The 16,382-nt window shown below is 40.5% G+C and overlaps 1 protein-coding gene across 1 annotated transcript; it reads left to right on the top strand.

Moving 5' to 3' along the window:
* Nucleotides 1-6,161: 6,161 nt before the first annotated feature.
* Nucleotides 6,162-13,532, top strand: LOC107571190 (oocyte zinc finger protein XlCOF15-like). Its single transcript, XM_016257482.1, has 3 exons — nt 6,162-6,254; nt 6,454-6,563; nt 13,033-13,532. Exons 2-3 carry the CDS (start codon nt 6,479-6,481, stop codon nt 13,530-13,532), a joined length of 585 nt encoding a protein of 194 aa, XP_016112968.1. The 5' UTR covers nt 6,162-6,254; nt 6,454-6,478.
* The last annotated feature ends 2,850 nt before the right edge of the window (nt 13,533-16,382 follow it).

Raw genomic sequence — 16,382 nt, 5'->3', positions numbered from 1 at the left:
AGTAGTTTCGCTTTTACAACGAAACACACAGCGCCTTTACGACATGGCGGCAAAAACAACAATACTAAAGCGAGAATAAAAGTTAAGCCTTCTTTCTTTGCGTTAACATTTGGGCGGTGTTATGCAAATCTTCCCACATAGTGATGTAGACATGTGGGGGCGTGTTAGAACGAGCCGTTTTAGGTAGGCGTGGCTGACTCTGAACTAGGGATGTCAATTTTCGATTATTTCCATGATCGATCGTCGTTTAAATTAACGATCAATTAATCGATTAATCTTTAACTTTAATGCAGCAAAATGCGTCTATTGCAGCAGCACGCAGTCACCGGCATGACAGGATGTGCAAAAGCCACTCCAAAAAAAAAAACCCCGCTTTCTCACCTGAATTAAAGGGGATTTAGTCTGAATAGAATGCTAGTAGCAGGATTGTAAAATGAATAGATGTGATTATGATCATTTGATAAAATGAAGAGAGCGCGCCGTACGTTTGAAATCATTTTACTTTGTTGACTGTTTCCTATCCCGTCATGGAGACCACTGAACGCGCCTCTTTAAATGGTTTCGTGGTGCTCGTTATTGTATTTTAAAACACTATTGCAATGTTTTCAACTGACAATATGGCATTTAAAATAAAATGATCCCAAACGTAACTGTGGCGCGCATGTGGCTGCAGTCAGTGAACCGCTTCCATTGGCGCTGCTGCAGCAAAACACACTGTTGCTAACATCAAACATTATTATGCGAGTATTATGACCAGTACTTAATTTGATCCTGCTGGATCCTGTTCCGGGGAATGTCAGATTTTAAATTTTTGTGTTGCGGAATGCCTATTTGTTTTTAAAAATCCGGCATTGACAGTGCATTAGATCGTGACAGTGCATGCTTGTGTGCATACGAGGACGAGCGAGCCACAAGGGGATGAAATCTGCAGTTTGGCTAGATTTGGAGGTTATTACTCACGCCTCATTCGGCACAAATCCAAATGTTTCCATATTCGCAATGTATTTGAATGTTAAACTATTATTTATAATGTAAACTAGGCTTGTACTTTACACGCATTCGCATATAGACGGAAAAGATCATCCTCTTCACATGAGCAAAAAAGTCCTTGGCATAACAGCAGAGTGGACTGGGATAATACGGTCTATTTAAACTGACCAGTGTAACCTTTTATATGTTTGGTTTGGTAGGCAATAAGGTTGGGTGGTGTGATGGAGGGTCTGCCCCCTATTGCCTCATCCAAGACAGCATACCATTTCCAAGATGCTGCTGTAACCTCGCCATCCTCGATGCTCACAACAGTCTGTGGACATTTTAAAATCCTACAAAAATTGAAAAGCACAATATCAAGACAGTCAATTACATTCATTAGATTACTGCATTACTATGACATGGAAAAACATAGCATGATCAAATCATGAACTAATAAAAATTTTGGGGTGAACTAATAAAAAAAAATCTTACTGTATATTTTAGGTTCTCGCACTTTCTTTTGACTCGAGCGGCAGAAATTTTGCCCTCAAGTCCCTGCTCTGTCACAAAAACGCTGCAATAAATGCACAGGAATCAAGCATAAAAAGAAGGCAGTAAGACTTTTGCTTGAAGTCTTAGTATTTACTACGTTCAGTGTCAACAGCACCTGAATAAAAGTACATTTTACATAATTTGTATATTTACTCAAAACCTTTGATGGCAGCATTGTGCTTTCCAGTGAAGAGGGCTTCATTAGCCACTCTCCACTTGATGAGGAGACGAGTGTGTTCATCTGTAAAGTCAAAACAGTATTTAAACATTAGTCATGATCAATCCATCAATGCTACATTGACAAGCTGAGGCATACTTAATAACAGCAGCTTGCTATGTAGCCAACGTAATATCAACTAAATATTAACACTAGTAACAGAGGGGAAAAAATAGTTTTAATTCTGTTCAATTTTCTAATCTCATCAAACTGCTTAACAACGAACGTCTCCGTTAAAAAAAGCAGTGTTAACAAGCTGATGTACAGCACTGATATTAGCACAATGTTCATTAACTTGATGTGCTCAGTAGTAACAATGATTAAACATCTTTTTACAGTCGATTAAAAAAATCATCTCATGGATTTACAGTGTTTAAACTTTCAATAAGTCAGTCGTTTACGTTGATTGTGTTTGCAATTGTGATTGACAGTGCAATTTAACCAAAGTGAACAACGTTTTTCCCTGAGGTACTTTCACTTGAAAAGAGCCGCGTCGCCGCCTTCCGCCGTTTTCTAATATCAAGTCAAGTCAAGTCAAGTCAAGTCTGCTTTATTGTCAATTCTTCCACATGTACAGCACATACACACAGAGAATTGAAATTGCGTTACTCTCAGACCCTTGGGTGCATACAGATAACATAAATACAGATTAAATACAAAATACAACTATACAAAATACAACTATATAAATATACAAATAAGGTCAAATGTAAAAATATATAAAGCACAAGGCATATGGAGGATAGAGTGCAAACCAGTAAAGTAAACAACAGTGCAGATATAGTGATGTAGTGCAAAAAAATTATTTGTAGTGCAAAAGAGCTTATTCCAGACTGATTAAAGTGACAGTGTGTGTGTGTATTTGGGAGGGGGGAGTGGGAGAGTCCATCAGAGGGTCAGAGTTCAGTGGTGCGTGGGGCAAAAGAGGGGAGGGGGGGCAAGGTCGGGAGGGAGTTCAGCTTCCTGACAGCCTGATGGATGAAGCTGTCCTTCAGTCTGCTGGTCCTGGCCTGGAGACTCCGCAGTCTCCTCCCTGATGGCAGCAGACTGAAGAAGCTGTGTGTCGGGTGGGTGGGATCACCTGCAATGCAGAGGGCTTTTCAGCAACTCACCAGGAACACCAACAATCTCAGACACCTTGGTCCACGCATACATTTTTTTTTATGTCCCTGTATGCAAACAGGGACACATCATAGATTATTGGGAAACCCGCCACAGCAATAATCAACCTCTCCTCCATTTTGCTTGGGAACTAATGTGGTCGGAACCAAAGTTTACAGGACTGCGTTCTCTGGAATCCTCTCAAGCGGTGGACTTCTACGTTCCGATTGGTTGCCACCAGATGCCGCTGAACTGTGTCATAGCTCATTACCATAAAGTTGACCTGATTTCAACTCTCCTCGACGCCCTCAACGTACAAGTCGCTTGATGCCGGCTCACATTGAAAATGAATGACTTCCGGTCACTTTGACACTCTCGATGGCGGCGGTGTGAACGCACAGTAAGGCTGTGTGTGTGAATTTGTATAACAATTCTTTGAAATTCTAAATAAGTATCACAAATGTTACTTTTGGGTTATATTTATATTTATTTGAGCTTAATTTTACAAATTACTTTATTTCTGGGGTAATAAAGTGAAGCCCTATAAATGCGATTAGTGAGATTAGTAGATGTATTAGACACTTTACAACTGACAAAATCTAGCTACTGTAAATCCCTGGAAACTAACAGCATGAAACACTGAAAATCCCAACATAAATAAAAGGAAAGAAAGTGTAGTTAATATTAATATTCTTTATTTATTTTTTTTTCGCTAAAAGCTTAAGAAATCTCTCTCTCCTTTGTCTCCCTGTCTCTTCTTTCCTCTCTCTCTCTCATTTCTCGGTCCCTTCTTTCTTCTCTTTCCCTGGCCTCTCGTTCTCGTCTCTCCTCTTGCTCTCGTCTCTCTTTCTCTTCTTTCCTCCCTTTCCACCATCGCCTCTCCTCCCTTTCAACAGCTTCCATTTCTCTTTCTGCTTCCCTCTCCTCCATCTCATGGATCAGCTCCTCTATTTCCTTCCTCTTCCTCCCTACTCTTTCAGCCGCACTGAGGATGGTGAGGTTACAGCAACATCTGGTCTGGATGAGGCAATAAGGTTGGGTGGTGTGATGGAGGGTCTGCCCCCTATTGCCTCATCCAAGACAGCATACCATTTCCAAGATGCTGCTGTAACCTCACCATCCTCGGTGCTCACACCAGTCTGTGGACATTTAAGATCCTACAAAAATTGAAAAGCACAATATCAAGACAGTCAATTACATTCATTAGATTACTGCATTACTATGACATGGAAAAACACAGCATGATCAAATCATGAACTAATAAAAATTTGGGGGTTAACTAATAAAAAAAAATCTTACTGAATATTTTAGTTTTAGGTTCTCGCACTTTCTTTTGACTTGAGCGGCAGAAATTTTGCCCTCAAGTCCCTGCTCTGTCACAAAAACAATGCAATAAATGCACAGAAATCAAGCATAAAAAGTAGGCAGTAAGACTTTTGCCTGAAGTGTTAGTATGTACTACTTTCACTCAACACCACCTGAATAAAAGTACATTTTACATCATTTGTATACTTACTCAAAACCTTTGATGGCAGCATTGTGCTTTCCAGTGAAGAGGGCTTCATTAGCCACTCTCCACTTGATGAGGAGACGAGTGTGTTCATCTGTAAAGTCAAAACAGTATTTAAACATTAGTCATGATCAATCCATCAATGCTACATTGACAAGCTGAGGCATACTTAATAACAGTAGCTTGCTATGTAGCCAACGTAATATCAACTAAATATTAACACTAGTAACAGAGGGGAAAAAATAGTTTTAATTCTGTTCAATTTTCGAATCTCATCAAACTGCTTAACAACGAACGTCTCCGTAAAAAAAAAGCAGTGTTAACAAGCTGATGTACAGCACTGATATTAGCACAATGTTCGTTAACTTGATGTGCTCAGTAGTAACAATGATTAAACATCTTTTTACAGTCGATTAAAAAAATCATCTCATGGATTTACAGTGTTTAAACTTTCAATAAGTCAGCCGTTTACTTGGATTGTGTTAAAGTGCAATTTAACTAAAGTGAACAACGTTTTTCCCTGAGGTACTTTCACTTGAAAAGAGCCGCGTCGCCGCCTTCCGCCGTTTTCGAATATGACGCCTCCTCTCCCGTGGCCTCATGGGACAGTAAAGTGTCCATCGTGTGCACACTTCTTCTTCTTCTTCTTTTAGGATTTAATGGCGGTTGGCAAACCAACTTAAAAGGTGCATTCCCGCCGTGTGCGCGCACTTCAGAATTCGGGAGGAAGCAGTAGGTCATCCAGCTACTTCCCGCCTACTGTTTTTCAAATACTATGAATTCGGACATACTACTCGCCTCGCACACTGTTTTTCACATACTACGTATATAGTAGAAAAGTATGCGGTTTCAGACAGCGTAAATGAAGAGGGGGGTCAAAACAGGACAGAAAATATTACTTCAAAATGATGTGTTGATGTAAAAACTTTGATAACATTATAAGTGGACCTCAGAGAACAGTACAAAATAATTTAAAAAAGCCATTCATGACCCCTTTAAAGCCTTATGCTATGGATTGTTGCTTAGGTTTGGGAACAAGGGTTGATTCACCCGTGTTTGAAGAATTGTTTCCGCCGAGCATAGCTGATACAAGTCGTTGTGCTTCACTTTGCGGTAACTAAAGATTACTGTGTTCAGGAATACATTCGATTTTAATGTATATTAAAATAGAAAGACGTCATTTTACATCGTAATAATTTTTCACAATATTATTTTTTCCCTGTATTTTTTTATCAAATAAACGCAGCCTTGATGAGCATAATAAACTTCTTTAAAAAATGTTTTACAAATCTTGCTGATTCCAAAATTTTGAATGGCAGTGCTCGCATGTGTGTGTAACACACACACACACACACACACATTTACATAAATTTTGCACAATAATGCAACAAGTTACCTATTGACTACCTATTGATTGTTGTTGTTTTTTATATATATATATATACCGTATTGTCCCAAATATAAGACAACCCCCCTTTAACTTTTGGAAAAAGGCTTTTTAAAAACGAAATCTTGTTTTTTCTCAGTAGAACACATTTTGTCTTCAATTATTTTATATATATATATATATATATATATAAATCTGTCCCTATTAAAGTTTTTATTTTATTGACAAGCCTTGTATAAATGACATTTTTTGCTACGACACTGGGTAATGCATCAAACAAAAATGACACAAAAAAAAACACAATTACTCAGCATGTGTTTATATAACATATATTTCACCAAGAATAAAACTCCGAATACATATGTTTCATTATCTCTATTATTATAATTGAATGTGTATCTGCATGCATGTACTTTTCCTTGCGTTCACATCGAACGGGACTTTTATTTTGGTATGGTGGTGTGACGTCACAAGGCTGCGCCGCGCTCCTGCGTCTGTGATTCGGATCAACGAAGGTTTGTGTTATTATTATATTATATTATAGACTTACAAGCGATGAGAAGTTAAATACTTAATCTGTAGTGTTAGCGTTTCTTGGCTAGTCGGGGCATTTAAGGTGATTAACTCACTCTGAGCTAGGGAGCTGAGAGAGCTAGTTTGGATGTATTTTTCTTTGTTAATGCTTCTTCTCTTAAACAGACTGTCCACACACAGAAGCAGCTGAGACACTATTATAAAGATGGCCTTTACTAAAGAAGAGAGTGAAGATGTGAGGATTGAAGAGGTGTTCAGTCTGAAGCAAGAAGATACTGAGGAACACACAGGTTGGTTTTCATTCTCGAAGCTGAACCGCTTTTGATATTAAAATGTCAGTGTCTACAGAAATGACTATTTTTGAAGAATATCATACTAGTGTCATTATTAAAGTGGTTTTATTTTAAACACTGCCTTCAGGTGCAGCTGAGAAGATCCTACTTTGAGTTGGGCATTCGTTATTATGACATTGCAGATTAAAGTAGGAAAAATAATATGGAAGTAGCTTAAACAAAGCATTTTTATTTAGCTACTTATAAATTGAAATTAAAGGGGTCATATGATGTTGCTAAAAAGAACATTATTTGTGTGTTTGGTGTAATGAAATGTGTTTATACGGTTTAAAGTAAAAAAAAACACATTATTTTCCACATACTGTACATTATTGTTTCTCCTCTATGCCCCGCCTTCCTGAAACAAGTCGATTTTTACGAAGCTCATCGGTCTGAAAAGCGAGGTGTGCTGTGATTGGCCAGCTATCTTTTGATATTAAAATGTCAGTGTCTACAGGAATGACTATTTTTGAAGAATATCATACTAGTGTCATTATTAAAGTGGTTTTATTTTAAACACTGCCTTCAGGTGCAGCTGAGAAGATCCTACTTTGAGTTGGGCATTCGTTATTATGACATTGCAGATTAAATTAGGAAAAATAATATGGAAGTAGCTTAAACAAAGCATTTTTATTTAGCTACTTATAAATTGAAATTAAAGGGGTCATATGATGCTGCTAAAAAGAACATTATTTGTGTGTTTGGTGTAATGAAATGTGTTTATACGGTTTAAAGTAAAAAAAAACACATTATTTTCCACATACTGTACATTATTGTTTCTCCTCTATGCCCCACCTTTCTGAAAAACGTCGATTTTTACAAAGTTCATCGGTCTGAAAAGCGAGGTGTGCTCTGATTGGCCAGCTATCCAGTGCGTTGTGATTGGCTGAATACCTCAAGCGTGTGACGGAAGTGTTACGCCCTCACCATACTGTGATGATGCCGTGTCCGGCCGGAGCGTAACATAAAACCATGTCTGCATTTGTGATCGGATAAATGACAAACAACAAACGCTACTCTACACTGCCCAAAACTCGCGTTTGAATCATCAGTGACAAATCCTTTAAATGAAAATGTACTTACAGTCTGTGAGTCAGAACTGCAGGCATTGTAGTCTACTCTCCCATGATCAGGAAACAGTCCTCCGTAAAATGTGCTGCACACATCTGAATATTTGGGTTGAAGTGTTCTGGAACAGAGTTGTAAATACAACTTGATAGTTCACCCAAAAATGAAAATGTGATGTTTATCTGCTTACCCCCAGGGCATCCAAGATGTAGGTGACTTTGTTTCTTCAGTAGAACACATTTGATGATTTTTATCTCCAACCGTTGCAGTCTGTCAGTCATATAATGCATAGCAATGGTAACAAAGTCTATGAGAGTAAAAAAAACATGCACAAACAAATCCAAATTAAACCCTGCGGCTCGTGACGACACATTGATGTCCTAAGACACGAAACGATCGGTTTGTGCGAGAAACCGAGCAGTATTTATATAATTTTTTACCTCTAATACAGCACTATGTCCAACTGTCTCTGAGCGTGCGCACGGCATCCGGTGCGTGCGACGTGTACGCGCTCTGGCGTAGTTTACGTTAATGGGTGTGTTGTCGCAGGAGGAGCAAACGACAGACACAGTTTATTAACAGAAAATAAACAAAGTGTCCAAAATAAACAGGGGATCTGGTGTCCTCGTCATGCTGCGGGGGTTCGTGCAGGGAAGGGCAGTGGTCAGGAAGGGTCCAGGTAAGGGGCGGAGTCCGGCGGCCGCATGCGCTCCCCTCTTCGGTCCAGGGCGCGAGGGGCGGCGGCTTCTATCAGCGGCTTCGTCCATCTCTCTGTCCACGGCGCTTGAAGGGACTAGACTGCCCAACATCCTTGCCCGACGGCCATGTAATGGGTGCGGTTCTCGTCCGGACTGCGGGTTCGGCAGCTCACGACTCTGGCGGCACGGGAGTTCCTCTACTCACCCCTCCTGGACCCACGAGGACACCAGCGTGCATGCACGGGGAAGAGACCGGTCTCCCGAGGAGAGGCGCGCTCAGCATTTAAACAGCAGCGGTGATGAGGTTCAGGTGTCCCCTCCTCTCTCAAGCACCCACTCATGTCGGGAGCCGGAAGAAGGGCGGCGATTAAGGGACGGGGTGATGCTGATAATTAGGGGGAGGCAGCCGACTCGTCACAGTGTGTTGATATCCAGCCGAAGAGCAATCAACCATAACTTCAGGTGAGCAGGCTCAGAAGTTGGTTTGAACAATCCGGATAAGCGCAAGTAAGTACCATTTTGATTAGCCGTCGTACCTACAATGACTGTGCACTGTGTAAACAATGAGTGACGTATACGCACGAGAGATCACTTCCGGCGCTTGCGTAAACTACGCCAGAGCGCGTACACACCCCACGCACCGGAAGTCGTGCGCGCGCTTAAAGCAGTTAGACATAGTGGTGTATTAGAGGTAAAAAATTATATAAATACTGCTCGGTTTCTCGCACAAACCGATCGTTTCGTTTCTTAGGACATCAATGTGTCGTCACAAGCCGCAGGGTTTAATTTGGATTTGTCTGTGCATGTTTTTTTTTACACTCATAGATTTTGTTACCATTGCCATCCATTATAAGACTGATGGACTCCAACGGTTGGACTTAAAAATCATCAAAAGTGTTCTGAAGAAACAAAGTCAGCTACATCTTGGATGACCTGGGGGTAAGCAGATAAACATCAAATTTTCATTTTTGGGTGAACTATCCCTTTAACCACTGATTTCTAGTTGTGTCCTCTTTTGGAAGGCCAAACAAAGTAGTTTCGCTTTCACAACAAAACACAGCGTCTCCACGACGTGGCGGCGGCAGCAACAATACTACAGCGAGAATAAAAGTTACGCCTTCTTACTTGGCGTGAACATTTGGGCGGCGTTATGCAAATCTTCCCACATAGTGAGGTAGACATGTGGGGGCGTGTTAGAACGAGCTGTTTTAGGTAGGCGTGGCTGACTCTTTAACTTTTATAAAGAATATCTCTTTGGATTTGAGACTTTAGTCTTTGCAACTTTACAGATCTTCTTTATGCACCAAGAGCTTGTAACACTCCAAAGAGAAAGGAAAACTTGAAATCGCATCATATGACCCCTTTAATGAAAACCATTCATTTCTATCATTTAATTATGCAAGTGTCTAATTAATGCAAACCGATAATTGTGAGCGATTACATTTGTTGTGCATAATTTACATTTTTCTATTTGTCTGTAAAAGCACTGTACTATTATCTTACCTGAACGTAAATAGCAATAAAAAGAGAGGACAGAAACTAATCTTAATCACAATATAACCATTGTATTTCACCAAATGCAATTACTAATATCGTTACATAATTTGTCTTAAGGAAATGGACATTTGACAGTAAAGTACAGAGTTTGAGTTGGGATACAGATGTAAGCTCCAGACTGCGACTAAAACGGTCGCATTTGTGACCAAAAATATTAATTTGCTAGTGAAGTTTTTGCTAAGGTCGCCACTGGCTTATTGTTTTGCGATCACATCTTTTCTTACGTTCACGTAGTAAACTGAGACGATGCGCACCAAAGTTTTAGTGGAAAAAAGAGTTTATAGCAGTCCTCGTCTCTGCAGCACAGCAGTATTGACGGCACACCTGCTAAATGCAGCTCAGTTGTGTAGCGCGAGAGAGACGTGCAAAGTGAAAGTGTACAAAAGCAGTGTCTATATCATGCTCAACTTAAACTACATCAGGTAAAGTTGACAGTTGCGTGGATATTGGCAATATCGTTAACAATTCTAGTTTATAACCATTACTAATATGGCTTCTTGTTATCAAGATATTAGTCTATTTAGGGGTATGCGATATCACGATTGTCACGAAATGTCTCCACGATCTGCTTTTGAAGAAATATTGTAGTATCGTGCTACAGCGCACATTCGACCAGTTACAGTTCTGGTGCCTTCGTATCAATATACTGTACAACGCGACATACTCTTCCACAGAGTTAACACTGATGTGAATGTAACTCTCACGGGACACTGCACTTATTCGCAATCACAAAAGTACATTATTTGCATCTGCTTTAAAGCCTTGCCGGTTAAACATTTCATTCGCTGTTTAACAGGTTTTTAAACTAAAAAAACCTGTTAAACAGAGCCTGATCACTGAACTAAGTTATCTTTAGCGCTAATACTGTCAAAACACACAAGGTTTACATATAGACTAAGTTGGTTATGTCTAAAATGAAAGTAAACAGTTAAAGAGAAAAATGGATGCGTGCAGGTCTTAAAGGGACAGTACTAAACATGCAGCCGACTGTCATTAAAGGGATAGTTCACCCTAAAATTTAGTTTGTCGTAAAAAAAGAGTTTGAAGCAGTCCTCGTCTCTGCAGCACAGCAGTATTGACGGCACACCTGCTAAATGCAGCTCAGTTGTGTAGCGCGAGAGAGACGTGTATAGTGAAAGTGTACAAAAGCAGTGTCTATATCGTGCTCAACTTAAACTACAACAGGTAAAGCTGACAGTTGCGTGGATATTGGCAATATCGTTAACAATTCTAGTTTATAACCATTACTAATATGGCTTCTTGTTATCAAGATATTAGTCTATTTAGGGGTGTGCAATATCACGATTGTCAGGAAATGTCTCCACGATCTGCTTTTGAAGAAATATTGTAGTATCGTGCTACAGCGCACATTCGACCAGTTACAGTTCTGGTGCCTTCGTATCAATATACTGTACAACGCGACATACTCTTCCACAGAGTTAACACTGATGTGAATAAGAGAACCTACAGTACAACTTACTGACATGTCTCATGCAATCGCTCATTCTGTGTCAAACTGCAGAAAAGCACTTAACCATGCTGGTGAGTAGTCATGGTCCAACTCAGTGTGAACTATATAAGTACTTGTAATTCAATACCCCGAGGGTCAACTATGTCAATAGTAAAGTGATCACAAACAGAATAAGTTTGGGGGTCAGGATTAATGTAAACACCGATATCCGATAACCGTTAACAAGACAAAAAATCGGGTACTGTCAATTGTGTCAAAAGACTAGATTGATGCATTAAGCCTGGCAGTGTAAATAGAGCCAGAATTGCATCCATGCACTTTGTGAACATATATGGCGCTTTTCCACTACGTGGTACTACTCGGCTTAGTACGGTACGGCTCGGCACGGTTTGCGTCGTTATAGTTGCGCCGCCTCTACTGCCACGACTCCTGAAAAACGTTTTCATTCCGCGTCGCCCCATCAAGCTCTCGCTGGATCCGCTCCTCTGCTATCAACGAGAGGAACGTCTGTACTTCCTCAACAGACAACGAAACAGCCACTTTTTGGTTGTTAAAAAAGGTGCGCTCGTTCAAAACAGTTGCGTTCGATCCTTCACTGGCTGTGCTGATTTAAATCTAGCGGTTCTTTTGTGTTTGTGTCACAAGTTCAGTGATGCAGGTAGTGACGATTCTCTCCGGCCAATCCGTGATCAGCAGAGTTTACACGTCATGTTTTGGTAACGGTACGGTTCACTTGGAACCCCAACCGATGTGGTACTAAAAAAAGTACCAGGTAACCGTACCGAGCCGTACCATGCAGTGGAAAAGTGCCAATAATGTGCTACTGCCAGGCAGAATGGAAGTTCTCAAAACTGGTACACTATGCTCCCAAAAGTGAACCTGAGGAACTTCCTGTGGTCTTATACAGTCTATATGAGAAAGTAAGAATCCCTCAGATCCACCACGACAAACCATGGCTTGGGTGGGTGGTGGCTGGGCCAAAAAATGTTGACAACCACTTGTCTAAAGGCCAGGACACACCAAGCAGACTTCAAAAAACTAGCAGCAACGAAAGCAGACGGTGTTGTCGCCTCGTGTCGTCGGCGCCTGGAACAAAAAGCTGTACTTGAACACAGCTCTCAGACTACAGCCGACTGCAAACTAACACATGCGTTCTGCACCTGCATGAGATGTAGCTGTCTATATCAGCAGCTTTTAATAGTATTGAATAGTCATTCAAAAGGAGAAACCGAAACAATGATATACGAAACGTAAACGACTCTGCGCTTGCTCACCATTTTGAATATCAGTTATGTTGATAACTTGAATGCTTGGGTAAGATCACATAACATTAGAACATCCTTCTGTCTGTGTTCATTTTCATCACTTTCACTTTAATTCTCTGGCAATGACTGCTTCGAGAAACTAGGCATCCAATCAGAGTTCTTACTCATGCTGACGGCCCATACGCTGATTCAACATGTTCAACACAGCCGCTGACGTGAGCCCGACGAGAGCCGATGTGAGAAACACCAAACAAACTAGCCTGACAGACACTCACTGATGGCCTGACGTTGACCGACGGCTTGGTGTGTCCCGGCCTTGTTTTGATGTCTGTTGTTTTTTGTCTTTAATTTCTCTGTTTTAACCCTAGGCCTGATGCCGCTGAAAGAGGGGAGTCAAGAACTGAATGAAAAGGAAGAACAAAATCTGTATGAAAATTTCGATTTCACAACTGGAGAAAAAACTTTTGATTGCTCACTGACTAACAAGACATCCACACAAAATAGAAGCCTCTCCTGCATTCAGTGTGGAAAGGGTTTCTCTAGACATGCAAACCTTGAAGTCCATATGAGAATTCACAAAGGAGAGAAGCCTTTTACATGCAAACAGTGTGGAAGGAGTTTCACTGAAAAAGGAAGCCTTAACAGGCACATGAGAATTCATACCGGAGAGAAGCCGTTCACCTGCCAACAATGTGGAAAAAGTTTCTCTGATAGGGGACACCTCAACGGCCACATGAGTGTTCACACTGCAGAGAGACCTTTCACCTGCTCTCAGTGTGGAAAAAGTTTCAATCAAAGAAACGTCAGCGTCTGGAACAAAAAGCTGTACTTGAACACCGCTCTCAGACTTCAGCCGACTGCAAACTAACACATGCGTTCTGCGCCTGCATGAGATGTAGCTGTCTATATCAGCAGCTTTTAATAGTATTGAATAGTCATTCAAAAGGAGAAACCGAAACAATGATATACGAAACGTAAACGACTCTGCGCTTGCTCACCATTTTGAATATCAGTTATGTTGATAACTTAACAACATGAGCCATGATGAAAATATTCACATATTGGAATGCTTGGGTAAGATCACATAACATTAGAACATCCTTCTGTCTGTGTTCATTTTCATCACTTTCACTCTAATTCTCTGGCAATGACTGCTTCGAGAAACTAGGCATCCAATCAGAGTTCTTACTCATGCTGACGGCCCAGACGCTGATTCAACATGTTCAACACGGCCGCTGACATGAGCCCGACGAGAACCGATGTGAGAAACACCAAACAAACTAGCCCGACAGACACTCACTGATGGCCTGACGTTGACCAATGGCTTGGTGTGTCCCGGCCTTGTTTTGATGTCTGTTGTTTTTTGTCTTTAATTTCTCTGTTTTAACCCTAGGCCTGATGCCGCTGAAAGAGGGGAGTCAAGAACTGAAGGATAAGGAAGAACAAAATCTGTATGAAAATTTCGATTTCACAACTGGAGAAAAAACTTTTGGATGCTCACTGACTAACAAGACATCCACACAAAATGGAAGCCTCTCCTGCATTCAGTGTGGAAAGTGTTTCTCTAGACATGCAAACCTTGAAGTCCATATGAGAATTCACAAAGGAGAGAAGCCTTTTACATGCAAACAGTGTGGAAGGAGTTTCACTGAAAAAGGAAGCCTGAACAGGCACATGAGAATTCATACCGGAGAGAAGCCGTTCACCTGCCAAGAAAAGTATGAAAAACATCGTCAAAATAGTCCCATCTGCCATCAGTGGTTCAATCTGACAGTTATGAAGAGACGAGAATACTTTTTGTATGCAATGAAAAGAAAAACTTTATTCAACAATTCGTCTCATCTGATTCAGCGTAGCGCCATTTTGGAGAATATCCGCTGGACGCAAATAGCATACGCTGTTCTGTGTCAGCCGCACGGGCGCGCCACAAGCATACGCTGTTTTCGTTCAAATCAAAGCATAAATACACGTAGAAGACGTATCCGTGTGGCGCGGCTATATATATATATGTATATATATATATATATATATATATGCCTAACAATAAATATTCAAAAACTTGTCCACCAAAGTGTTTTTAGCTAGCTGAAAAATGTCAGGCGCTCTTCTGAAAACGGCCAGCTGGTGGCGCTTGAGAATGCTTTGGTGGCACAGCGCTTTGGTTGCTATGATAAGGAATATCCACAGCAGTAATGTATTACTAGTATCTCATTTTGAAGATCACTAAATATAAAAATGCAGTAACCAGCAATATTAACTTCTCTATTGTTGTTCAGTTGCTGTCCAAGTAGGATGATTGGTCGGTGTAGCATTTGTCCAGCCCCTCTTCCATTGATTGGACGGCTGGGTAAAAAGTGACAGTGACAAACTGTTTAGCTTTGTTTAAAACACAGCGCTTATCAACTCCCAGCTACAAAAAAAAAAAAAAACTGAGCAAACTTGTCAAATATTATAATGGCAGTGCATCAAAATTCAGTGTCATCGGTTTGCCAAAAAGAACACAGAACGATTTTACGCACCATTTACATGTGGTAGGGATAGGGCTGGACAATAATTCGATATCAATATGTATCGCGATATTATTTTTTTCAATAACGGTGATATGATTTTTAAACACATTTACGATATTTCAACATACATTACCAGTTTCCCATACATTGATTTATTTGTGCCGTTTGACTTCGTTGAATAAACACGAGCACTGCACGTTTCAAAATCATAACACGGCGCGGGTGTTTTATATGAATGTATCTCTGAAGGGAACCGACTGTCTTCAGAATAGTTTCGATGGCATTTTCATTGGATCTGATAAAGTAGCGTTCATGAGCGGAGCTGCTTTGATTACAGCCGTTGCTGGAGAAACCGCTAGTTTTATCACTCTAAAAGTGCCTCCTGCTGGCAAAGAATGAGTTTGCATTTTAAATAAACGTTTTTTAAGACGAAAACGCTTGATCAAAAAACATTTTCGTAAACTGAAATAAAAAATAAATAAATTGATGTGTGTCGGTTTAGGGAAATACCCGTAAATGGCGCATCATACACGTGAGGTTATCTGACAGAGAGACGCAAAGCAGTTTAAAGCAGAGTCCTGCACGGGTGCTGTTAGGTAAACCTGCATCCGCAGTAGCTACACAACAGAACACACGACCGGATATCCGAGAGCAGCCAGCACCAATTTAATTCTGTACCCGACCCGTTTAACATCAAGACCGCGACCTGAACTGCACATTAAATAGGCTACTGCATCAGTAAGGCAAAATTATTCATTTTCTCATGTGACACAAGCAATCAAACCAAAATAGGCATTTTAAGTTGGTGCTTTGAAGAGAAATAGACAAGCTGCGCAACGGAAGAATGATAAGAACGCGCATCCTTCCTGTATACAATACAAACTGTTGCCTACATCTTGTGAACAACCTGCCAGGCTGTTTTGAACAAATGTGCATAAACTACATGCTTAAATCTTCATAAATGAAAAGAACATATTTAGATACGACTTTACTGTTAAGTGCCATTGTCTCCCTTAAACTCTGCAGTGTATAGGCTATGCGGCCGTTAGTCCTTTACAGAAGCATTAAAAATCTTAAAAATAAAATGATATAGGCTACAGAAAGCGAGCAACGAGAGCTCCCAAGCTGTCATTCACTTCAGCTGCAGAGCGAATGGCTAGAATGCGTAACGCTGCAAATCCAATGTTGAGGCTCCGCTATTATTATTG

The sequence above is a fragment of the Sinocyclocheilus grahami genome, unplaced genomic scaffold (assembly GCF_001515645.1).
Source record: "Sinocyclocheilus grahami isolate Dianchi unplaced genomic scaffold, SAMN03320097.WGS_v1.1 scaffold1562.1, whole genome shotgun sequence".
Classification (NCBI taxonomy): Eukaryota; Metazoa; Chordata; class Actinopteri; order Cypriniformes; family Cyprinidae; genus Sinocyclocheilus; species Sinocyclocheilus grahami.
Note: the sequence above shows the minus strand (reverse complement) of the source record. Positions and strands in the feature narration are given on the sequence as shown.

Excerpts from the sequence above, each read along its gene's own strand:
- LOC107571190 (XM_016257482.1), top strand. The coding sequence starts at position 6,479 with ATGGCCTTTACTAAAGAAGAGAGTGAAGATGTGAGGATTGAAGAGGTG. Across the intron at positions 6,564-13,032 it reads AGATACTGAGGAACACACAG|GCCTGATGCCGCTGAAAGAG; the intron begins GTTGGTTTTCAT and ends TTTTAACCCTAG.